Below are 24,862 nucleotides of genomic sequence, written 5' to 3' on the forward strand. Positions count from 1 at the left end.
AGGATAATGTTTTACTTTTGTTTAGCTCATTACCTAAATCATTTGAGAATTTCAAGAATGTCTTATTTATGATAATGAAAGTATTACCACCTTAGAAAAGTCCAAAAGGTTGTAAGGTCCAAGTAGCTATCAAATATGGAATATTTAATGATAATAGTGGTGAATTAGTGGGGTTAAAGAATATCAAAAAGGAAAGAGATCCAAATCATAGTCAAGAGTTTTGATAAGTGGAAGTTAAAATGTTTCACTTATCAACAAATTGTTCACTTCAAGATGAATTGTCCCAAGAGGAGGAAAAGGTTATTATATTTCAAATTATGATTGACTCTGATGAGGATGCTTATGAATGTTTATGCACTAGTGATGACATGTTTGGAGAAAAAAAAAGACTTGAGTCATAGACTTGAACGGAGTTAAAATGTTAGAAAGACAATCATTTTCTTCTACACAATTTCGAGATATGAGTTACCAAAGAGTTTAGGGTTGAAGTTGCTGCAAGAACTGATTTAATCAGTAGATATCCATCAACACACATGGAGGTTTGAAGAGACACCAGTAGAATACTCAAATTTAAAGATTTTGGTGTCTTGGCGTTTGTCCATCAAATTGATATCATAAAAGGAATTTATCTCAAAAATAGCACAAACAAATTTATATAATGTGAAAGGGTGTTTTTTGTTATTAAAAAGGCATGGAATAATGGATACATATTCTAAAAGCATGTCTTCAAGGAAAGCACTTGCTGCCTGTGCCATTTTTATGTGATTAATATTTTTTTACGAGATCAATTTGAGGAGGTTAAGAATCCCCTGCAAAGTAAAAATATGCTGAAATGAGACTATCGAAATCTTAATGTAAGGACATTAAAAACAATGTCCTTCAACCATTTGCATAAAAATGAAATTCCAATGTCAAAATTTTCTGGAAAAAGACAAATATACAACCCAAGCAAACCTCTTCAGCACTGAAATGGTAGTGATTGGATTGAATGGACGGATCTACGTAATTCCTGTCACAAATACAGCACCACTACAATATACAAAGGCGAAGTGGACAAAGGATGAGGTAAAATAATTGCTGAGTCATAAACTGGGTTTCCTGCAACCAATCCTCCTATTCTTTGCCACATCAAAATCTCCGTAGTTTCAAGGATAAGGGCTCTATTGACTATATACTCTATACATTCAATCTATATCCACCCGCATTAAAAATAATGATTGCATGCCACATGATTACTGTAGGAAAGGTAAGAAAATTTCCCACTACAGAGGTTCAAGAGATCCACTTTTCAGTCTTTCCATCCTTGCTTGAAGCCCTGACAAAGCTTTCTCGTCCATAGGATGTACCCCACCTTGCAAAGTATTCTCAGCTCCGACATGTTCCGATGCAAGTGGAATCTGACTGTGATGAAGTCCGTGATTCAAGTTGTCGCTAAAACTTGTCAATGGCCTAGCACCAGAATCTGTGCCGCCAGCAGCAGCTGCTAATTGCATGCTCTTCATTCTTTCTCTGATTGCATCCAATGTCCCACCTGTTACTGCAATTCATAAACTACTAGTCAATATTTTCTCTTTAAAACTAACAATCAAGAGAAAACAAAAATTATCAATACCTCCAGTCATAAATTTATCATTTCTTTGATCACCTAAGGTGTAGTCAGAACTTAAAACTCTAGATGTATAAGCATTCACCGCCCTATTCTCCTCATTATATGATGGCGGAAGATGGAAATTTGTTGGTTCGGGTTTCACATTTAATTTGGCATCACTCAATGCATTTGCATTTACAGGAGAAAGCGGTGCAAAATCTGGTGAAGATATGTTCAAGGATGCTGGTGGAGGAGTAGGCATTGGCATACTTGACGGAGTTCTTCCAGCTGCGGCATTTTTCGCCATCTGCCAAAATGTTAAAATCAATTGCCAATTGTCAAAAACTTAACTGCACTCACAATTATGAACACAAAAACACAATGCAGGTTCAACTAGGCACATGAGTATTTTAATCAACCTGAGCAAGACCATCTCTGATATAAGTGCGAAATGCCTCACTAGCATTTTGAAGCTGATCAAATATGTCAACCTAAAATAAACCAAGAACCATAATCAAATATAAGTGAAATAAAAGGGGATGCATGCCAGATGTTTATAACATGTGAAAATAACATGAATCTTGAACATATACTCTAAACTCTACCTCTGGGTACAATTGAGTAATCCGATACAGTTCATATAGACCAATTGTGCAAGTTTGCTTCTCCCCAATCTTCTTAAATATTGCAGCCAACTCTTGCTGCAAATTATTTATTTTCAAGGATAGAAACAAAAAAAATGAATGTTAGGACATTGAAATTGTGATAATATGTGTAATAACTCGTACAAAGACAAAAAAACACAACTAAACAATTAAATTGACAACACACCGTGCCCATATAATAAAACAATGAGTCATTGTACACCTAATACACTTTAATTTACTAAATTCCCAACTTTAATTGTATAAAAGAATGACATTGTCTTGACATGAATAGCATAGGTGTCACAATGACATTATCCACCATATTTATGTATAATTTTATAAATATAAAATGTCATGCCTAATGTGACATCCATGCCATGCGAGCACCAATTGTAATACCTAAAACATTTAGAAATACAAATTCATAATGATTACCTTTAACTGGGCATCAGCAGAATGTGTTCCAGCCGCTGAATTATTGGTTGCTGAATCACTCCAATGGTTTGGTCCCCCGGGTCCAGATGCAGTCAGCATCCTTGCAGCAGCCAGAGTCTGAAATTCAAGTGTAAGAACATATATATGTATGAATATTAGGAAGTATGAAAGTCACCCCAAAATAATTAATGCCTACCTCAAGATTAAGTTCAATGTAAGCAAGGATGATGGGTTGAGGTTTCGTATCAATAGGAACCATTGAAAGATGACCCTTTATTGCTGCACCACGAAGCTTAACAAGCTCATGCAGAACAGTTTTCACCATTCGCAAGGGTTTGTCATCAGCCCCAGCCCTATTAAATTGAAGAAAAAAATTAAAAACTATTCTAGTCAAAGAAAAACAAATAGAAATAACTCAATCCAACAATAGATATGTACCTTCTCCTAATTTCCTCCATTCCCAAGTCTTGCAAGTATAGATGGATGCTTTGAAGTATGTGATCAAGATCAACATCATAGATGGTGCTCTGAAGAACCTGAATCGCATCAAAATGTATGATAATGCAACAAAATTATAAAAAGTCTAAAATCTAATATAGCAGTTTAGAAAAGAATATCCAATATATATTCTGCGTAGTTCAATAATGTCCAATTACTGTTATAACTTTTAATCCATTCATAAGAACCAAAAATGGTTTAGATGGATTCATATGAAAGGACAATATGAACTATGGATTCTATTTCTAGGTTTCCAATAGCACACTATGGCGGTGTGGCTGTAGCAGCCACAATCGCAGACATTTTTTTATTGATGTTGCTTATGGATTCTAGTTAACGTGGAGTTCTGCTTCCAGCCGGAGTTCTGCTTCCAGCAAACCTACATCTTATTCTACTCATTTTCCTGGCTCTTAAATAACGTTGAGTGTCATGATGTGATTGTCCCTACTCTCCTAAATGGCAGTGATGATAGTAATCTGTGACGACTGGGTGAAATCGATGGAGATGGAGATGTTGAAGATGAATTGGTTTTGAATGGTGATATGTTAACTTGAAGAGATGAGAAGTTCTGCCAATGCAACTGAAATCAAGAAGCCTATAACCTACACTAGACAGAAAACTCTATTGAAGAGGGAAGCTGCAACTAGAGATAAGAGAAGAAAAAAAGTGGTAGAAGATATGATACATAAGAAAGGAGAAAGAAAGATGCATATTCAGGAATCCTTTCGTTTGAATTTTAATGTTTAGTTACTATAAGACTTAGAGACTGAAACTTGTATGTTTCCTTGACTTTATTTGTATTATTACTAGTTGTCATAAATTATGAATATTCCATGAATTTTGAATAATTTGCCAGTTTCAATTAATAGAATTAATTATTTGTATAAAATATTTGTAATAGCAGTCATCTCGCTTTGCTCTATACCACAGATAACACTGAAGAGAGTATTGACACAACACAACAGATAACACTGAAGAGAGTATTGACATGACAACACCACATATAACACTGAAGAGAACAATTTGCTACAAACATTGTAAACGGATCATACGACCTTTTAAAAGCCAGAGTGTATATCATAGAAAAACAACCAAAAGCTACCCACATAAAGACAACTAGATAGTGAATATCCAAATGAAACAACTGTGACCCCATGTCTTCAGCTATTTCATCCAGTCCTATAATTTTTTTTTAAAATCCAAATAAAGAGATTATTTGTTCAGTAAAAGTAATCCCTTTAAAAATTTTGCTATTGGGTGGCAAGTTACCTTTGTAAGCTTGATAAGGCATTTCACAACCAGATCAGAAAACTTCTGATTTCTGGAAGCAAGTGACTCATTTGGTGCTGGGGAAGGCCACCTCGATGGATCTAGTGGTCGTAAGAGATTAATTAGGACAACAAAGGATGAAGTTCGATCTGCATTATCCTGTATTGATGATCACTAGTCAGTAAACTAACTTGTACTTCTGATTTACAGCATATAAAAGAACACAAACTATCATTACTACCACCATACGAAATTTCATCTTAACCAAAAATAAAAAGATAAAAATAGAAACAAAATGAATTAAAAAAACAAGTCTCTTACAAGAATCTTAAGCATCAACACATTCAATGCTTTCAACAACTGGCTTCCATCGTCCATACGAGGAACATTATCATCCAAGAGCCATAGAAGAAGCTCGGTAATGAGACTGTCAAGAGTGCTCTCTTTTACAGCATGTGCTAATCTTTTATTTTGAAAAGTCTGTAAAGGACAAATGATTTGTAATTATAAACAAATACTGAAAAACATACAATAATATCAATATACCCCCAAGGAAAAATGGAGAATAAATTTACCTGCATGAGAGTGTTGAGCACATATTTACAGGACCGTGACGAAGCCCCAGTCAGACTGAAGTCAAAAGTTTTGGCAACCTATTTGAAATAATGAAAGAAAGAAATGTTAAAACTTCAAGATTTATTTCCAAAGAATCATTTATATAAAACTATCTTGCCTTATTTGCAAGGCATGAGACTAGCCTATCTGCATCTTTCACGAGTTCGTCCATAGCATTGCCTTCTGGATCACTGGTGGCCTGAGCCAACTCATGACAAACAACTTTCATTCCTTCAACAGACTGCATCACAAAATTATTTTGAAAACAGATGTAAAAGCTCCATTTTTCAAACCGGAAAAGACAATAGGAAAAGAAAAAAAAAAAAAAAAATATATATATATATATATATATATATATATATTTGTGAACAGCATTGTCAATTTTCAACATGGATGACTAGTGCAAGAATTATTGTCCCACAGATAATGATTAAGATATTCATAACAGTAACAAGAGGCCATGCTACGTCATCTACCTGCTCAGGAGAACCAAAAGAAATAATCTCAAGTGCTTCATTCCAATCAGTGGGGCCGCTGGCAATAGCCACGGTACGGGGCATCAATTGTCTCTCAATGTTACTATCGGGTTGAGCAAAATTTCTCCTGCATTAATAAGAAAGATGATAATAGGAACAACGAAATTTTATTGGTGGGGGGTTATTTAAGGGTAAAGAAAAAAAAATCAATAAAAAATACTTGAATACCTCAATAATGGACCAGCAAGAGATCTAGCCATTTCTCCACTTTGCTCAGCAACATCAGACCTGGTAATTGAAGCAAGAACATCTTGAATATTAAAGTGAAATGTTAAATCAGAGACTAACAAACTCGAGTACAATTTCCAGCCTTTTCTCATCTATACAAAAAATTTAAACAAAAAACTAACACCATAGCAAAACAAAAAGTTTTCACGAGAACAATTTCAAGCCTTTTCACATCAATACAGAAATTTTAAACTTCTAAAGTTGATAATTTACAGAAAAAACTAACACCTTACTGAAACAAAAATATTTCAAGAGTGCAATTTCCGGCCTTTTCTGAGTCTCATTGTCAATATCAAAACTAAAGAAAACTATTAGTGCATTCCGAAAAATTTCACATAGAAATCTAATAACGAAAAAATTAAGGTTTAAAATAATCCAGTTATCATGTTATATTGCTGTTTTCATTTTATAATTGGTGATCACAATCAGGATATCAAAGCTTAGAAGATATATAATACATTAAATTTACAACATAAAATGAAAAGACTTGCCCATTTTCCCGGACAGAACGTCGTAAAATAGCCCTCGCTTCCCCTGGCTTTCCTTCCTTTTTCTTTTCCATCTCCCGGACCTGTCAAATTACACCACATTCATCAGCAATGCAGCATATCAAAAAGGGGATGGGAATGAGAAAGGTGAGAAGTTACCTTCCACTTAAATCTATCATCTAACATGCTTTTTTGAGCATCTGTTAGTTTCCCAACAAATCTCCATATGTCTTCACCTGCATAACAAGATTATGAAGGAAAACAACTCAGCATGGCCAAAAGTTATTATAATCAAAATTAAACCCAGTTTTTGCATCTAAAATCTTCAAGTGGAAAACAATCACCCCATCCATAGACAGGGATATAAATGAATGAGTCGTGTAGTTTAAATAATAAACATTTAAAAATGATGCTGATATACTTTCTTCCAAAAAAGTTTCATGTTCAACCAAAGAAAAATAAAGTTTAAATAGTAAACATTTAAAAGTGATGCTGAAAAATAAAGTTTAAATAATAAACATTTAAAAGTGATGCTGAAAAATAAAGTTTAAATAATAAACATTTAAAAATGATGCTGATATACTTTCTTCCAAATAAGTTTCATGTTCAACCAAAGAAAAATAATAGACGGGCAGGAGCAAATTTTTTCCCAAGTGTTATGAAGATGGATTTCTTCAGAGTATACCATACCTAGAATCTTATAACCAGTGGCAAGTGCATTTAATGCAGCTTTCCGAATATCCCCATCCCGTTCAGCCGTTAAACTTGCAACAATTTGCAGTGATTTCAGCTGACCGCTAATCTGTCCACATAACATACGGAATAAATATCTAAAACTGAAAAGAAAAATTCACTAAAAGCATTAGCAACAATACCTCAGCCCCATGATGATCGAGAATAAATCCTACAAGATCAGCACATTCAATTCGAGTTCTGTTGTTCTTAGAGCGCAACCCCTCCAATATATAAGGGAAACATTTGGAAGCGGAATATACCACAACAAATTGTTTAGTCAGCTCCCGCATTTTTTCGCGTACTTTCTCAATGTTATGCCCTAACTGTAACATTTATAAAATATCATGAACTTATACTTACTTTTATCTGTGAATTAAAGTAGACACTTTCCGTAGCACCCAAGAAATGACACTGACTCTAATAAAAACAGGGATTTGCTGAAATATTGATATCTACTGGTGATGCCACCTATTAAATCTGTTAATACAAACCTTCTCTACAAGGCAAGGAAGAAAGATTGCCACTTCAGACTCTGTCAAAGAGTAACCTTCATCCTTCAAAGTGTCAAGAAGTTCAGGAAGAAATTCCAGCACCTGAGCAATTAAATTGCATAAGCGTTAAACTGGGACCAACATATGGGCTGTTTTCAGTTGTTTCCATAATCTCTCCATGATAGCTATGGAAACAATTTATAGCTTATCTAAAATCATTTTGATTTTATATTAAAATCTGTTAGAGAAATAGCTTATAAACGTATATATAAGAACGTAAATGATAAATGTTTATAAGGGCTTAATCAAGTTGTTTATCCAAACAGGACTGTAATACACTTCATAACCAAATAAGATAGGAAAAAAAGAAAACTGAAGGAACAATGAAAAGAAAAGGGAAAATTAAATTGTACCTTTAATAGACACGTTGTGTTTGATTTGCAGAACTGCAACACAAACCACCTCAAAAGAATGTCCAAAACTTCTATAACTTCCTTAGCAATGGATGGAAGTGCCTGCGATGTGCGATAGAAGATTGTATAGCTAATAGTACAGTCAACAATTGAAAAGCACACAGCTTACTAAGAATTAAAAAGAACAGCACCTTCTGCAGAATTTCAAGTCCGTCAACTTGCTTCTTAAAATCTGCACTTAAGAGTCTCCTGTGTAAATCCTCTCTGAAGTACCTCATCATATCATTCTGCAAATTGCAAACATTTATTACAATTCAATAACTAGGTAACTTAAATTAAACATGAAAATTTTTAAGTCCTCGAAGAACAGGTCAACCTCAAGATCTTGAATTTGCTCAATTCGTGGATCTTCAAACTTAAACCTTCGAACAACCAATCTCTCTCTATCTTCCTGCATGCAAGACAATTGACAGTTCAAGCATACATCTTTCGAAAATTTGAAGTGATGTTGGGTAAATACTTCAGTCAACAATACCTTATTCGAATCCTTGATATTTAGCAAGGCTTGAGTTTGGGCTGCTATATCTTGAACAGATATTGGTTCAGACTTTGCACCCTTTATTGCCCCGGCCCTCTTCATGATGAAACAGACAGTTAGAAATCCAAACAGAATAAAAGAGTAATCGACATAAAAAAAACTTAACATACCGAAGATACAACTCTATTTCCAGGTTTTGAAACTCCATTCGCTGTTGATTTCCCAACCTTAGTAACACCTTTCGATGTTATACCCACAGAAGTTACCCTGGCTGATTCGAATGACTCTGGGGACACACATTGGGGCAGGGGGGTAAGATAGAGATAAGTATAAGAGGTAAAATATTTACCATGATAAGATCAACCACATGTAAAAAATATTTTAAAAAACATTGTTTAAGAACCACCTTGAAAAGCTCCATATGGTTTTAGCTTCTCAAGAACAAGTGCCAGAGCAGGTCCATGAATGTCTTTGACTATCTTTTCAATCTAATAGAACAAACAATTTAATTATGCTTGGTATCACATGAATGTTAAGGAAACAGGGAATGAAAAAACAGCATTTTGGTACCATTTCATGCCCACTAACTCTCAGTATCTCAGTAATGCAAGTCTCTGCTGCCTTGCGAACATCAGAGGATTTATCCTGCAAAGGAGCAATCACAAAATTTAAATTCAAGGAAATTATGTATTAGAACTGATTTAATTGAGTAATCAGAACGTACTGCCATTGCAGACGAGGCTGGCTTCAGCAGTTGTGCAGCTTCAGCAAAACTACTTAACCCAGACAGTTGCCTAGATAGCCAATCAAAAAGATCCTTACGCCCTTCCGCACCAAGTTTGGAATCCACCAAAGCAATTGCGACATATGTAACCTACATTAACATCAAGTTCAGGGACAACGAAAAATGAGCACAAATATAATTGAATACAAAATCAGGACCGACCATTTTATCAAGATGAACAGCTGCTAGCCAAGAATCTAGAGTATTCAGTACACATTCTCTCATGTGCTTCTTATTGTCACCGAGACATTTCAATATATCAGACAGAATGCCCTGAAATAAATCATTTTGAGAAAGTTAAACTTTTGATAAAGGAGATGCAACATTAGCAATAGGAAAGAAAATACAAAAGCTAAACAGAGTTCACTAACTTTGCTTGACTTCTCTACAGCTTGACCCATTGCAGATGCAACATTACCAATTGTTGTCAAGGTAGCCATGACTATGTTTTTGTTGCTATCATAGAGTCGTCCCCTAAGAGCACCAAATAATTCACCTAGTAACACCAGTCATCACCGCAAGAATTTCAAAGTTTGACAGATTTTATAATGAACAGGATAAAATTTGAAGAATTAATAAAACAAAGCATGCAAGTCCATGAAGCAGGGGAATTGATGGGAAGGGTAGAGAGACAAGTTTAAAAAGCACAAAATACTAATGCTGTTGAAGTACCAGTTCCAGTTGCTTGAATGCGCTTATTAGCCTCTTCCAGTATTTTGTTTACAGCATCAACAGACTCCATTCGAGCCTATATTAACACACACAAAAAGCGCTCAAAATGTGATGCAATTGCACAATATTGCACTTCCACAGTTATTGACAGTTGAAAGCAAGCTTAATATACAAAACGAAAGGTGATCTAATACAAGATTATTTCAACCAAACCTTCCAATCGGGGCTTTCGAAACTCTTCAAGAGAGTTGGGGTAATCTTTCCACTAATATCTTCACGAGGCAAACTATCAAGCCCACCAGCCCCTGCAGATGAAGATGAATCTGATGCCCTGACAGTCTTTTTGGGAACTGCAGATGCTCCCTACAGCAAAAACAAATAAATAAATACAATTAGAGCATTAGGAATCATGATACTACATAGAAGTTACACCACCAAACAGAACATACTTCAAATGGATTCTTCTCATATTCTGTGTCAAGAGTACTCAGCAGTGCAGGCTTAACGTCGGTAAGAAACCCTTTTATGTCTACAAGGGAAAAAACATTAGATCTAACCCAAAGAAATAGTTAGATATGGAATGGAATTTGAAAGTCAGCACAAAGTCACCTGGCCCAACAAATCTATGCAGAACACCTAAGAGTTTAATTGAAGCATTTCTAGTAGCAGCTGCACTTGACTGAAGCCCAGTTTCTTTAAGAAAATCAATTAAATCCTGCAAAAGAGGACTTGCATTAAAACTAAGAAATTTTTGCATAGCCAAAAAATATTAACTGAGCAAGTAAAATACATGCAACAAAAAAAAGCATAACATAAATTACCAAAAAAACAGATAACACACCTTAAGCTTTAAATGTGATACACCAAAATCATCAACAGCAGAAACCATCCACGAAATTCCCTCACTAAGAACCTTAGGATTCTTATGCTCCTTCATGATCTTGTAGGCCTACAATAAAAATAAAAATTCTCAAAAGACTATTAGTTTACACATAAAAATAAGCAACGCAAAGCAAGATGATACTGTCAGAAAGATGCACTATAGCTATCTAATTATAATATATTTATCCTAAAGATAATCATACTTACTCTTTCAAAAATGAACCCTGGACCAACTGCTTCACAAAAAGTAGTGAGGCATTTCATAGCATATGCCCGTGTCTTAATATCTGCTACACGTTCACTCAGTCCTACAAATGTGGAAACAGAAATGTGTGGTATCAAATCAGAATAGCAGTCGTTCATAGAGGAAAGATGCGATTATTGGTAGAAGCTAAATCAAATAACAAGACCTACCTGAAAGACAAAGTACTACGCACTTCTTTGGGAATTTAGTTGCAGTTGAAGCTATATGAGTGATAACTTCAATAACCTGTTGTTGAACCTGCTCAGGAATGACAAGTGTGAGGGACTTATAGTACTACCTATGCCGTTTTGATTTAGAAACTAGTAAAACAAATTAATCAAAATCCAAAAGGAAATACATCTGAACCTGAACATTTTTCTCGCCCCAACCAGGCAAGGTGCACAGTAATCTAACCAATATTTCTACGGATTGGTCAAGGTTCTGTAAGCCTTCAACTTGCTGTTTCAGCGAAGAAATGGCTGCAAAAACCTAACTTTAGTGACTTTACTCATTGAGCATGTACAAAAGACATCTAATGAAAAATCATAAGGTAAAGTTCTGACAGTGGACGAGACACAGTCCTAATGGCAATGTGCTTAAAGTACAACAAAAATAAGTTGTTTATTACCCTAAACGGATAAGCCTAAAATACAAGTCAACAAAGAATAAAATGAAGTAAATACAATAAATGAAAAAACAATATATTGTATTCCCACTTAAAAAACAACTTCAAGTCCTAAAAAACATTGGCCAAGAAATGCCAAAATCTTTCCAAAAGATACTAAGATCTATATTAATTTCACACAATCATGATAGCATAATCAAAAGCCAGAGAAGATAAACCAGTTCCACAATTATAAATCATCAAAACATCTGAGAAAAATTACATGTAAAACGTACTACAAAAGAAAAGCATAAATTATCAAATTAATATGAGGGTGTTTAATGATGATGTTGGACATCAGATCCTCAACAAAGTTATCAATCCTTCTTCCAACATGATTCCTCCTCCAATGTTATATAAAACAAAGTACAAAAACTGAACAGATGATTACCAACCTTCAAGACGCTCCTTCCATACAGCACTTTTTAATAGAGTGATGGTATCTGACTGTATAAGAGAACCTATTCGACTTTCAATCTCTTCAAGACCCATCTCAGTGGGCTGCATGAATTTAGATACACAAAGGTTGTATGAACTGTCATTTGTTAATCACATGATGAACTGTGGCGGCAGATTCAAATCAGAGACATCAGACAAACAAATATAATATTACCTCAACATCTTCGGGAGCTTCAATCGGTTTTGAAGCCTTTTGTGAAACTCCTTCTACTTTTTTGTTGGTACCAGACTTTACAGCCCCCCCTTTCTTGGTGACAGGCTGGAATGTGTAAAATATTCAAATGATTAGTTCATTAATTGCATCAAAAATGATAGCAGAGCTTAGTTACAAGCAAGAAGATACTACATACCGCTGCCTGAACAGGTCTCTTTCCACTGAGCATACTTGCAGCTGACCTTTTAACAAATGCACTTTCAGATGTCTGTATGTAAATCAAGGAATGACGATTATGTCTCTAAAGAAACCTTTCAAACTTCAAAACTCAACAATAGTAAAATGTAATTCTCTCATTAAAAATGTTTCACAAATTCCTGTGCAACTGATTAGCATTTGTTTTCATAAGCAATGTTAACAGCAAAGTCTCGTAACTAATGAAAGGATGTTTTGTAGAAGAGTACCCAAAGACAACATATTGAAAAACCAATATCTTGCATGCAGTATCCAATCAATCACAAAAAAATATTTAAAAAATCATCAGCAGGTACAATGCATTAAAGAAATGAAACAAAAACCCAAATCTATCAAAACTATAAGGTAAAAGATACACCCACCTCTGCAGAAGCACTTGCACGTGTATTTTGCACAGAAACTGAAATACCACTATTAAGTGTCAGCAAAAAATTCCAAAAAGTACTTCAAGTTTGGAGGCAAATAATTACAAATAAAAATCAAGCAAATTAGAGAACCAATTAAATTAGGAAGCTTAAAAAAATTTCAATCACAAGATTTGGCATAATTCATTTTCCATTCTCACTAACAATTTGAAATGAGTTGCCTTACGCATCTACAAGGACCTAATGTCGGATTGAGGCATACTAAGAAATGTGATGATCAGAATAATTTTAAAATTTTAATAATTGTTAATAACATCACTCCATAGGGATTAAAGGACATGATAATCAAGATTTGTTGCCTACTTCATTGTCTAATAAAGGTCTGTGTTTCATCTTGAGAGGGGGGCCCCAAGAAAAGGCACAGAGTGATCAAAGAGACTTGACCTCATATTCTCCAATAGCCCAATGTTGTTAAGGTGATACTCAAAATGACTCTGAATCTTATCCGCCTATTTTGAAAAAGAACTCAGCTACATCAAGTGGTGCATCATAGAACATACTGCAAAGGATGTAGGACGATATACAGTTTCTAAATTTTATTTGAGAGTTTGGAAGAGATACTTCAATTGCGGGCACTAAGAGCACTAAGGCGGGTGGTCAATTTGGGCCTGGTGGTGGTATCTTATTCTGCCTCTCCTTCAAATCCAATTGCATTGCAGTTTCCTGCCGCTAAGGGGGTTTTGCTTCAGCTTGTAGGCCCGTGATGGGAAGGCCCCCCCAAGTTTGATTTAAAAGGCTAATTCACATTTGAACTCGCTTCTGATTGGTATATCTAACAAATATGGTTTGGCCCAGGCCCGGTGTAAATTAAGCATTGAACCCAATCGGGCAACCTAACCTATATGATCCGTATTAGTAGTACTGTCCTCTTTTGCCTTTCCCCCTTCCCAATAGCATTTCTTTTCCAGTGATAAAAATGTACAAACCTGTGGAAGTACCACCAGGAACAGCATCATCAGAACCTGAAATCATTTCTGAAAGCTTTTTCCTTCTAACATCATCAAGTTTCTCCAGTGACCTTTCAAGAGGTCGCATGCCAACTGACTGCAAGAGAATGAACAGTACAATGCTCAAAACCTCAAGAGCAAAAGCAAATTAAAAAACATGCAAGCAGATTTAATTGTAAAATTTTTACCTTTGCTATTGCTGCCAATGCTGAAAAAGCAGCGTCCCTCACATCAGGAGTGCCATCATTTAGACACTGCGAGATTCAAATCATCAGTTTTTCTAAGTAACAAACAAAAATACCCAGACAAAAACACTTACAGTTTGCTTTGTTCAACAGAAACACAATTGAAGAAAGTTAAATCCTAGAATAGAACAAAGACAGCATAGAACTTTATTACCAAGACAAATGAACACAATTTTAATCAAACAGTTTATACATCAACTTTTCTAGGTGGTCCTACACTAAGAAAAGAAGGGGCATTAAACTAGCATTTAAATCAAGTAAACTTAATCTGCTAATCAATATGAAAACCATATTTGTGTTTGTTAAGAAATGTGGTTGGCCTTAACTCAACCCTACAAAACCGACTTATAGGATGAGGATTGTTCCCACTTATAAGTACATGTTCAACCCATATATTATCTAATGTGAGACTCTTAACACACACCCTCACGCCTAAGACTAGACAATTGGAGCATGGAAATAAATGTTGGGTGGTCCGTTAGCGGAAACCTGGTCCACCGGATCTTAAACCAAGGCTCTAGATACATGTTAAGAAATGTGTGGTTGGGTCTAACTCAACCCTGCAAAACTGACTTGTCAGGTGAGGGGTGTCACTCAATAAAAACCCTTTGTGAGTTTTATCTTTAACCAATGTGGGACTTGAGTTCTGATAACATCTTAAGAATGTGTGGTTGGGTCTAACTCAACCTTACAAAACCGACTTGTAAGGTGTGGGTCTCACTCTATATAAACCGTTTGTGAGTTCTATCTTTAACCAATGTGATACTCGGATTTTTCTCAATACACCCCCTCACGCCCAACACTATTGGACTTGGTGCATGGATAATAAACGGTGGGTGGCCCGAATTATCGATATATGGGACTTGGCTTTCCCAATACACCCCATTGCGCCCAACATTTTTTGGGCTTGGTGCGCATATAAATGGTAGGTGGCCCGAATCGATAGGCTCATGATACTACTGTTGGGGTCAATTCGGAGGGTTAAAACGAGGGAGTATTTATCCCTATGGGGCTTTTTTATAAGAGCAACATACCTTTGTGAGAGACACCACACTCACCCAAAACCTAAGGTGATATGTATGTGGGTTCTCCCACTTTTAAATGCTCAAGTCTCCACATTTTTAACCAATGTGAGATTTTCCCACACTTGTTATTCTCAACAGTACCTACCAAAATTTATTGAAGAAAACATAACATATCAACAGATCAAAAGTATGTAGCAAAACAAAACTGACCTCCATACAAATTGGCACATAATCCTTATGCACCTTTGTAATAATACCCTTGTTACTTGTTTCAATGCAAAATGTGACCCAGGTCATTGTTAATGATCGAACGAGAGGAACTTTATTTTTTGTGGCTGTCCTAACATCTGTAACAGATCAAACATAATATATTTAATAAGAAGCAAAATGCAAAAGTACAAAGCCAACGGAAAGCAATGACACAAGAACATAAAGCTCAACCATCAGAAGACAAACAATAACTTGAATTGCTCATCAGAATCCAGAAGTAGTTGATATGGGTAACTTAAGTAGCAATATAAAGTTATGGCCAAAATACATGCAGAAATGAATTTACAATCAAGTTTCTCAAGCACATACGGAAAATAGAAACTGCAATTCTATAATCTTCAGTTTGAGAATTAATTTTCACCAGAAAAAGGTACCAAATCATGGCCATGGTTTGTGAAGAAAAAAGAAAGCATCGGGTTTTGAGTTTCGGTATCAAGAAATTTGAATTCTTCTACCAAAAAGAAATTGAAATTGAATTCCAAGCCAAATATAGAGCACATAAATGATCATGATGGGGGGAACCTGCCTTCAACAACATCAGCAAGGCTAATGCATCCAGCTTTGTGTATCGCTTGAAGAGTCTGTGACAAGGCCTCGGTCATGGTAGGTTTTTTCTCTTTCAATTTTTCCTATTCAAGAAATAAACACAAGAAGCAGGCATTATTTGAAAGTGAGGAAATTAACAATTCACACCATGCAGACACAAATCACAATTTACTAACAAGACCTTCCATGCAAGATAAATTTATAACTCTCTCATTACCACCTCTAAAGGCATTCAAGACAGGAGACAGGCAGCTTTTCTCAATGCCAAATGCAACTTAGAAATGCACAGGTGTGTGGGTGGGTGTAAATCGGTGAGCAGTTCAAAACCAATCATGCTAACCAACTGTTTGAAAATAAAAACAACTTGATTACATGAAAATGTAGGTAAAAAACATCAATGATATGGGTACACAATAGGCTCGAGAGCCGAAGACATGTTAAGTATCTAAAACTTGAAGAAAAATATCCTCAGTTGGCAACCTTTAATAACAAAATAATAATGGCTGTCAAATAGTACTTACAAGTAAAACAGGCAATAAGAAACGAGAGCTTGCAGAAAAATGAGTTCTTAATCCACGAGCAAGGTTGCCAATAGCCTGGACAGCTTCAACGGCAACAGCAATATTCACATCTGTAATAAGCTGCAAGTAAAAACTAATGGTTTAGCTTTAGAAACATGTATCAATGACTGAGACGACGGCTCAATCTTTTATGTCATATTTCAGTGGCAAATCTCATTTGAGCTTCAACACAACACATATTATGATTATATTCTGTGTCGTAATTAATCGAACACTACATTTGAGAGGGAAAATAGAAACTTCTACTATGTACAAGCTTAACTAAAAAAAGGCTAGCTTTTTCATTGTGTCATAAAACATATTTAATACCTTCTTTAAGGTTCGACAAACTTCAGAAAAATCACCAGGGGAAATTCTTTTGGTTGATGCAAGCTTTGTTAGCTCACCAACAGCCACCTTCCGATCAAGCCATTTGGTAGCTTTCTAAAGATTAAAACAATTAAAAGGGAGAAAAGGGAACTGAGACAGATTCAATATGATAGAAAGAAAAGGTAAAAGTTGCTAGAGAGGGACAGAGATGTGGCAGAAAAGAACTGACCACTCCATCCCAAAACCCTGATTTCTCCAAAGGAGTCAAAATATCAACCGGATCAACAAGCTCGTATTCATCTATTTCTTGATGAGCTGACAATAAAAGGGTTACAAACAGGTAGGTGTGTTAGTTCCACAGATGAAAAACAAACCATATCTGAGAAAAGAGAGCATGCTCCATCTCCAACATCAGTTACATACCATCAGACCCAGATTCTTCAGCAGGGCCAGGGCCCGCAACTTCAGATACAGTTTCCTGTTCTGGTTCCTTGTCTTGCTCAGATCTAAAAAATGGTGGAATACATATTAAGATGGTATTACCCTCATAAGTGATTAACAATTATACACAAACATAATAAGCAAAAAAATCAAATTAGACGAATGTGTGTTTGCATTCCAATCATGTCTTCTATGGTAAACCCCTATCTGGCTGGATAAAAGAAGTTTCAACTATCATGGAATAAGGTAAAATTTGGAGGCTGTACTACTACCAACAAAAATTATGCTAGAAATTGGGCTCGAGTGAAAAGACCCATTTAAAACAGCAAGAAAGCTTTCAAGTCTTGAAAAGCTTTTCAGGTTGTCTAATATTTAACTATTCAATTTTTTTAAAAGAATATTTTAGCATCTAACCCTAGATAAGCTATACTTTTTAAAGGAATAAAAGTTAACTATAGATCAATAGTATACTTAGATCCACATTGCTCAGTCTCCATCAAACTGGCAAAAATAAAGATTGAAAACTGTAACAATATTTTCATGTTCAGCTCTAGCATTAAATATTGCTTCAAGAATCCAGACAGCATTTTGACATCTGAATGCACTGGCAAATATTCAAATAAAAAAAACGCATAGCATATACAAATATCACATCTTAAAAAGAGAAATGACAAACGAGGATATCATAAAAATTGCGTACATAATAACGATATGAAGGAAAAAAGAATAAGAATGCAGAGATGGATTGCAACATATTTATGTCATTGCGCATTGAGCATAGAAAGGATCTTCTCAATGCACGGAAAACTCAGATACCTACCTTATTTTGCGGCTTGGCTTTGCTGTCCCCGTAACATTTACAACTTCTGCTTCCAACTCTTTTTTCTAAAGAAAAAGAATAGTAAATTGAATACTTTACAATTTATATTAGAAGGAGAACATAAGAATTCAAATAACTAAGAGGAACAGATAAGCTTACCATTGTGTCTCTCATTTTCTCAAACAAGATTGATTTTACATTATCTTTACCGATCCAGCGGCAAAGTTCAAGAGTCAATCCTTTAGAGGATGCACGAACATTTTGATCTTGGTGATCAAAGAGTTCAGGAAGCATCTTCAAAATTCGTTTTGGGGGCACAATTTTAGATCCAAATTCACTAGCAGCATGAGGACAGATGATTAAATCATTATATGAGAGCAACAAAACAGAAACAGTTAATATAGATTTTGCAACAAGATTCCAAACCTCAAAGCTTGAAACATAACATCTATTGCAGGCACCACCGCTTTTGCAACTTTGTTCTTTATTGCTTTCTCCATTGCATCCTAAATTACCAAAAGTCTTGATCAAGAAAGGGTGAAACGTGACTAGAAGATGCATAGTTATTGATGTGTAAACTAAAATCCCAAAGAATCTTAACCCAAAATATTTAACAACTTAAAGCGAAGAAAGTGGATATGAATTCAATGATTTTGTGGATCAAAAAACTTTGAAAATATTATCTGAATTCAACGATTTGGGGGGATCAAACCTGTGAAAAGATTTTTCTATTTTTATCGACAAGCAATTGAATGTAGCCAAACCCTTAATGTATTAATTTATTTGTAGAAACTTATTATTGATTTAAACACAAAATAAACTTAATCACTTTTGCACTGTAAAAATTATCAATGCCTTAAGAAAAGCAGAAAAAGAAATGTATGACAAGCAGATGCAAAACCATTTCTGTCTAGGCCCCAAAGAGCATTCACCATATCAAAAATGTTAAAACAGGGCTAAATGAAATCAAGAGTTTGCCACAATGGAAATACACAACAGAAATGGAGCCATAAAATATATAGTTTCTTTGAAAAGAATTGTCATGCCGGGGATAATAGAAAACAGGACTAACTAAATTCAAAAGTTTGATAACCTAGAAAACAGTGATCAATGGCGGCCAATGGCGGGGCTATAGCGGCGGGGCAGTGCGGAGGACCGCCGCGACGACAAGAGGTCTAGCGGAATCAAATTGTGGCAGCTATAGAGAAAATTGCGGGTTGCGGGGGCGGTTTTCGTCCCATTATCCTTTCCTCCTCTAAAAAACTGAAATTACATCTTAAATTTAGAACATTTTAAAGGTAATTTTGGGTTTTTCCATCAAATTTGAGTTGAGACTCAACCCTAGCCTACCTTCATCCATCGTTTCTCTTCTCCTTTCGTGAATACAACCGACGTACCAGCATACAAACCTTGTTCTTGAATAGTAACATTTCCCTCCTCTCTGATTTTCTTAGTTTTCTCTGTTTCTTTCTTTTATTCACATTTTTCCTTGTTTTTTCTTCCTTGGTTTCTCTTTCTCTTCTCTGGTTTGTTGTGAGCTACATCATTCCTCTGTTTTTAGACTCATGCCAACATCTTCATTCTGCAACTGTTGCTTATACACTTGTTCGAATTTATTATTCAGTACTCTAAGTGTTGGAAACTTGAAGACTTCCATATACTTCTTTATTTTCTTGACCTTTGTTAGTTTTTGGGATGTAATGTTTTGAGTAAGACTTAATGTTGATTGAGTCTTTTGATTAAGGCTTGTTGATGTTGATTGGGTGTTTTGATTAAGATCGGTTGGTTTGAGTGTTTTTTATTAAACCTTTTACTTTGATTTATGGATTTTCTATGGGTTTTGAGTTATTTGTTGAATTTACATTAAATAAATGTATATAGTAATTCATGTAATTTATCCAAAAAATATCAAATAGTGGTCATTCCACTATAAGCTATTCCATGTTATGGGTCAGCCGCTCCGCACCACTATCCGGATTGACAACTATGCTTGTAAACAGACAACATAAAGGGAGCTCTTTTTTGTGTGTTCCAACAGAATCGGTTCTCTGCAATACTATATACTATCATCAAAGGAATTTCATATTATTAATTGAGACTAACTTGTATGTGCCAAATCATGAAATAGAGTCTCATACTCCTCATAAAGAAGGGGACTTCAGGAGGATCAAACCTTAACAGTGTCATCCATATTGTCTCTCTAGAGAACCGGGACGATAAACTTTTTCCATTTCTAAGGTCTATAAACTCAATTCCTAAACTTGCATCAGTTTACAAACTCTAAAATTTCAACAAAATTACAAAATAAATAGAATGCACTGATAAATGTCAATGTTTTCACTGCCCGGGATGAAATACATAGTATAGATTTAGCAAAACCCAGCTACGGAACCAGTCACTCAATTCAATCAAAAGTAAAGCAAGAACTTACGAATATAATTCTAATACGGACATCAGACACACCATAATTGACACCATAACTGTAAATGATAAATGATGTCCTCGTATAGACTATTGTAAGTCGGAGGGAAAGAGCTTGCCATTGTGCAAATGCCACAAGCAGAACAAAATTGGAAATAATCGCATATGCTCGGGAAGAACAAAGCTCTCCCACCAACAAACAAACTAAGAAACAAAATTGGAAATAATCACATATGCTCGGGAAGAACAAAGCTCTCCCACCAACAACCAAACTAAGAAACAACATGCTAAACATCAATTATTAACGTTATCTGCCAGCGTAACAGCACACAACTAAGACACAATTAAAAAGATACAAGCCACAAATCTATTATCTCGCATAAGCAACAAAACAAACATTTTCATTACTGAAACTAACTAAACTTAAAGAAAAAAAAGTGCAACTCACTACTGAAACAAAACATAAGCAACCTCCGGTCACCTAGACATATGATGCCTACCAACTCTAAAGATAAACCACAGCAGAAAGGGAAATAATAGTAGAAAACCATTCAATATCAACGGAATCAAATAGACAAAAAGAAGAGTACCAGAAACGCATCCACAGCCTCCAATTCCACCCAGAGCAAAAACACTGCCTGAGCCTTCTCTACAGTCTTCGGCCTTCCCGTCAGACATTTAGCCACCACAGCATCGCAAACCTCCTTCCCGTACCTGTTACAACATTTGAGTTCAAACTAACACTAGAACGGCAACTTAACATAAAAACAAAACCAAACAAACCATGCAATCAAATATTAAATATAAACACCAATAAAAAACTATGCATGAAATTATCACCTCCCGGCATCAGCATCTGCAGCTCGCAAGTAAGCAATCAACGCATCAAGCGCCTTCTCCTGCACAGGAGCATTCGAATCCGCCACAGTCTTTTTGAAAAAGTGACCTACCAAATTCAAAATTCAAACAAAAAAAAACACAAATCAAGATCCAAATCAAAATGCACAACAACAACCACCAACTACGCACAAAAAACCGTATCCAGATCCAAACGGTTCAGAGATCGGGAAGCAGAGTTTAAAAAAACGCAAAAACCCTAACCAAAAACAGAAACACTAACCAAATTCACGGATGCGAGAGTCCTTAGGATCCGTAATGGAGTCGAATAGCGAGGCCAATTCGACATTGGCCTCGTTACGCACCTTCCAGTTTTTATGCGAGAGGCGATCCTCCCATGGAAGCTTTTTCGCCTCTTTTAACAACTTATCTTCCTCAGACATTGTTGTTCGCTTCGTAACCTACAATCTTCGCACTCAAACCCTATTGATCTCAGCGAATGCACCGAATTCGAGCGAGAGAGAGAGAGAGAGAGTTCGGTTTTTCCTTTTTGGTTTTGTATGCGGCAGGTTCAGTGCCGGCAAGAAGGAAGAAGAAATATAAAAATGAAAAAGAGGAAGAGCGTGAAATTGAAATTGCTTTTTATCTTCGCTTCAAAAACACTGCAGAAGAAATGAAGAGATAGAGAGAGAAAGAAGAGGGAGGTTATTTTTTTAATTTGGTTTTATTCTTTTTGTTATTTAGTTTGAGACGATTTCCACAACCACGCTCAAGCAGTGACGGAGCGTGTGCAAACAACATACGGGTTTTGAATTGGAGGCATTGCTGACGAATTATGGAGAGTGCTAAACTCTAACGGGCTAATTTAAATTTTAAAGTATTCAAAATGATACATGTGGACATATTTATCTCAGAAGTATTTTTACCATTTAATGTATCTAACATTAAATTAAATAAATGGCTAATTTCAATATATCTAACATTGAAAATAAAGTGATTGTATGAAAAAACTAAATAAATAAATACTGCAACTCAACTTTTCCTTTCTTTTTTCGCTTCTCTCACTTCTCTACCTTTAGTTTTTCTTACAACAAAAAAAAAAGGAAAGTAAAAAAAAAATTACCTTTAGTTGTTTTACATAAAACACAAAAAAAAAATGCTCTTACATTGTCACCTAATAGTGTAAAAAAAACAGCATATAATTTTGCACTTTCACAAAAGATTTTTATGATTAACACTTAATTTAACAAGGATATATGTATAATTTCTTTTTTTAAAATGTGGTTAGTAGATATATTGTTGCTCTTAATTAGATAATTTTAAATTAGTTCTAAGAGACTTACATGATGATAAAATCTCAGTATTTTTTTTTGCTGTAAAATAGATGATGTGAAGGAAATTGAAAAACTAAGTGATTTTTTTAAAGTGAGTGTCTCAATAAAGAGTAATTCTTTTTTAATAAGACGTCAATCTCTGCGTATAAAATATTTGACAAATACGTAGTACAATAATAAACAAATTGGAACCGACCATTTAAGTTGCGCAACAAACCATCATAAATTGTTTGGCGTATGTTTGTTAATGCACTGCTATTAACATTTAGAATCCAAGAATTGTTGTCAACATGTTGCCAACACATTTCCTTATAGGTATCAGAGATGGAGTGCAAATTGAGTTACAAAATACCCATTGTGATATGTGATGTTGTGAAAAAACTAAAGTAATTGTAGACATTGTGTTCCTTCAAAGACAGGTTTTATAAAGTACATGCTCCACATAATCAAATGAGTTTTGTTACCTACCTCAATAACCATGTTTTGCATAAAATTTAAAATGTTCACACTATCAAATTCAAGAAACCCTATAGGAATATATAAAAGCCGCATTTTCTCCAAATAGACACAACTTGTGAAAAGCTTATGAGAGGTTTGAATCTTCTTCCAAAGCTATTGAAGATGAATTTGTTGGGTAGAAAAATTAAATATAGAGCTACAATATTGAGATTGTTTAAAACCTATGTGTTTATTAGACAAAGGAATAATGAAAGAGTTAAGAAAACCATTGCAAGAGGTTGTGACTTGTGACCACGAAAGTTGATTATACAACTACCACTAGTTAGGGTTTAATCATTAGACTAAATAAATGAAAACAACATTTTAATTATTCATGTCCATTAATGATGCAGGTTACACTTTAAATACCAAATCATTCTATTGGATCTTTTAGAACTAATGGGTTAGACCCAGTTGAAGAAAGTTAAATAGTAACGAAGAATACATAATTATTTAGAAACACAATCTTCTATCTAAGAATGCTTCCTAATAACTCTTTTGGGCACTATATCACTACTTCCTGGTCTAGAAATAACATTGTCCTCAAGGTTATGGGTTAAAATTGCTTATTATAAAGGTATGCTACAGGAGAATTTATAGAACCCGACTTTAAGATGTGATGTGATTTGGTGTAATTTGTGAAACCAGACGGGTTAGGATGTGTAAAGGTGTGGATGGTTGTGAATTGGTTTGAAAAACGAGTATTGGATTATATGATTGAGGAATAAAATGAGGGATAGATAATTTGTATGGTGGAAATGTGTTAACCAATTTTTTTTGGAGACTGCTAGTTTAATGGTGGCATTAGGTTATCATCTCCAACATCAGGTTTGGGTGAGTTGTCACGTGGATGTTTGGTAAAAGCATTTGTTTTTTTGGTCTGTTGCAGCATGAGTTGAGGTGTCCGCCAAAAAATTGGGAGTAGCGCTCAACTTTGTAGAAAAGGATAATGGTTTGAAGGAATAGTATATTTTGAGCAAGTAGTGTGAGGTAGGGTGAGGCAGTGGAATTGTGCATTTTGTCCTTTTTATCGTTCCATGTGTCGCATGATTGGTGAATGAGGATTTATGCGGTTTTATCAAATGACGGTGGATTGAGATTGATTAAAATCAAGGATGGTTGGAAAGGGAAATAGTGTGGGTTATTGTGGGTTGATAGGGGAACATTATGGGAAGTGTAAAAAAAATTAGCTGGTTTGACATAAAAGTGATTGGATAATTTTTGTGTGTATATGTGTTGATTGGTGAGGCAACAAATGGTTGTGATGGATATCCATCAAACGGTTGGGGATCGTACGATAAGAAAGCAACATGTATGGCTATGTGTGAGAGTACCTCACGTGAGTGCAGGTTGGTGGAATATTCATGTGATTTTGATTTTGTGATGAGGGACTCATCAGGCGATTCCTTTTGAGTTCCCTTTAAATTTTTTACATCAAATGTCTAGATTTCTCCCCATTGGTCAATAACGGGCATAAGATATTGTAAAGCACTTTGTTGAATAAAATATCTATATAAATACCTTCAACCAATGATTGTGAAGACTTTGCACTTTCACTGCGGATACGT

At 35.2% G+C, this 24,862-nt stretch overlaps 1 protein-coding gene across 1 annotated transcript; it reads right to left on the reverse strand.

Annotated features, from left to right (window-relative positions):
• Positions 1–847: 847 nt before the first annotated feature.
• LOC127091496 (protein MOR1) lies at positions 848–22,167 on the reverse strand. Its single transcript, XM_051030153.1, has 54 exons — positions 21,746–22,167; positions 21,466–21,571; positions 21,216–21,339; positions 18,631–18,710; positions 18,364–18,541; positions 18,205–18,269; positions 17,367–17,449; positions 17,173–17,258; positions 16,944–17,057; positions 16,575–16,694; positions 16,034–16,136; positions 15,448–15,584; positions 14,156–14,221; positions 13,947–14,064; positions 12,958–12,995; positions 12,537–12,608; positions 12,341–12,445; positions 12,123–12,228; positions 11,430–11,542; positions 11,234–11,321; positions 11,027–11,127; positions 10,779–10,886; positions 10,547–10,652; positions 10,387–10,466; positions 10,151–10,300; positions 9,938–10,013; positions 9,637–9,761; positions 9,428–9,538; positions 9,206–9,355; positions 9,052–9,126; positions 8,888–8,969; positions 8,652–8,767; positions 8,479–8,577; positions 8,320–8,394; positions 8,135–8,230; positions 7,944–8,045; positions 7,531–7,632; positions 7,180–7,362; positions 6,995–7,106; positions 6,464–6,540; positions 6,308–6,387; positions 5,757–5,816; positions 5,529–5,655; positions 5,171–5,293; positions 5,013–5,090; positions 4,759–4,917; positions 4,438–4,596; positions 3,109–3,206; positions 2,867–3,023; positions 2,671–2,787; positions 2,194–2,289; positions 2,008–2,079; positions 1,613–1,895; positions 848–1,537 (listed from the first exon to the last, which is right to left on the reverse strand). The coding sequence occupies exons 1-54, from the start codon at positions 21,903–21,905 to the stop codon at positions 1,263–1,265; spliced, it is 6,072 nt and encodes a 2,023-aa protein (XP_050886110.1). The 5' UTR covers positions 21,906–22,167; the 3' UTR covers positions 848–1,262.
• Positions 22,168–24,862: the final 2,695 nt, after the last annotated feature.

Source organism: Lathyrus oleraceus, chromosome 6 (genome assembly GCF_024323335.1).
Source record: "Lathyrus oleraceus cultivar Zhongwan6 chromosome 6, CAAS_Psat_ZW6_1.0, whole genome shotgun sequence".
NCBI classification, from domain to species: Eukaryota; Viridiplantae; Streptophyta; class Magnoliopsida; order Fabales; family Fabaceae; genus Lathyrus; species Lathyrus oleraceus.

Coding starts and splice junctions, on each gene's coding strand:
- LOC127091496 (XM_051030153.1), bottom strand. CDS start 21,905: ATGTCTGAGGAAGATAAGTTGTTAAAAGAGGCGAAAAAGCTTCCATGG. Junction 8,578..8,651: donor GAAATAGAGTTGTATCTTCG/GTATGTTAAGTT, acceptor TTCATCATGAAG/AGGGCCGGGGCAATAAAGGG. Junction 5,091..5,170: donor TCTCATGCCTTGCAAATAAG/GCAAGATAGTTT, acceptor TATTTCAAATAG/GTTGCCAAAACTTTTGACTT.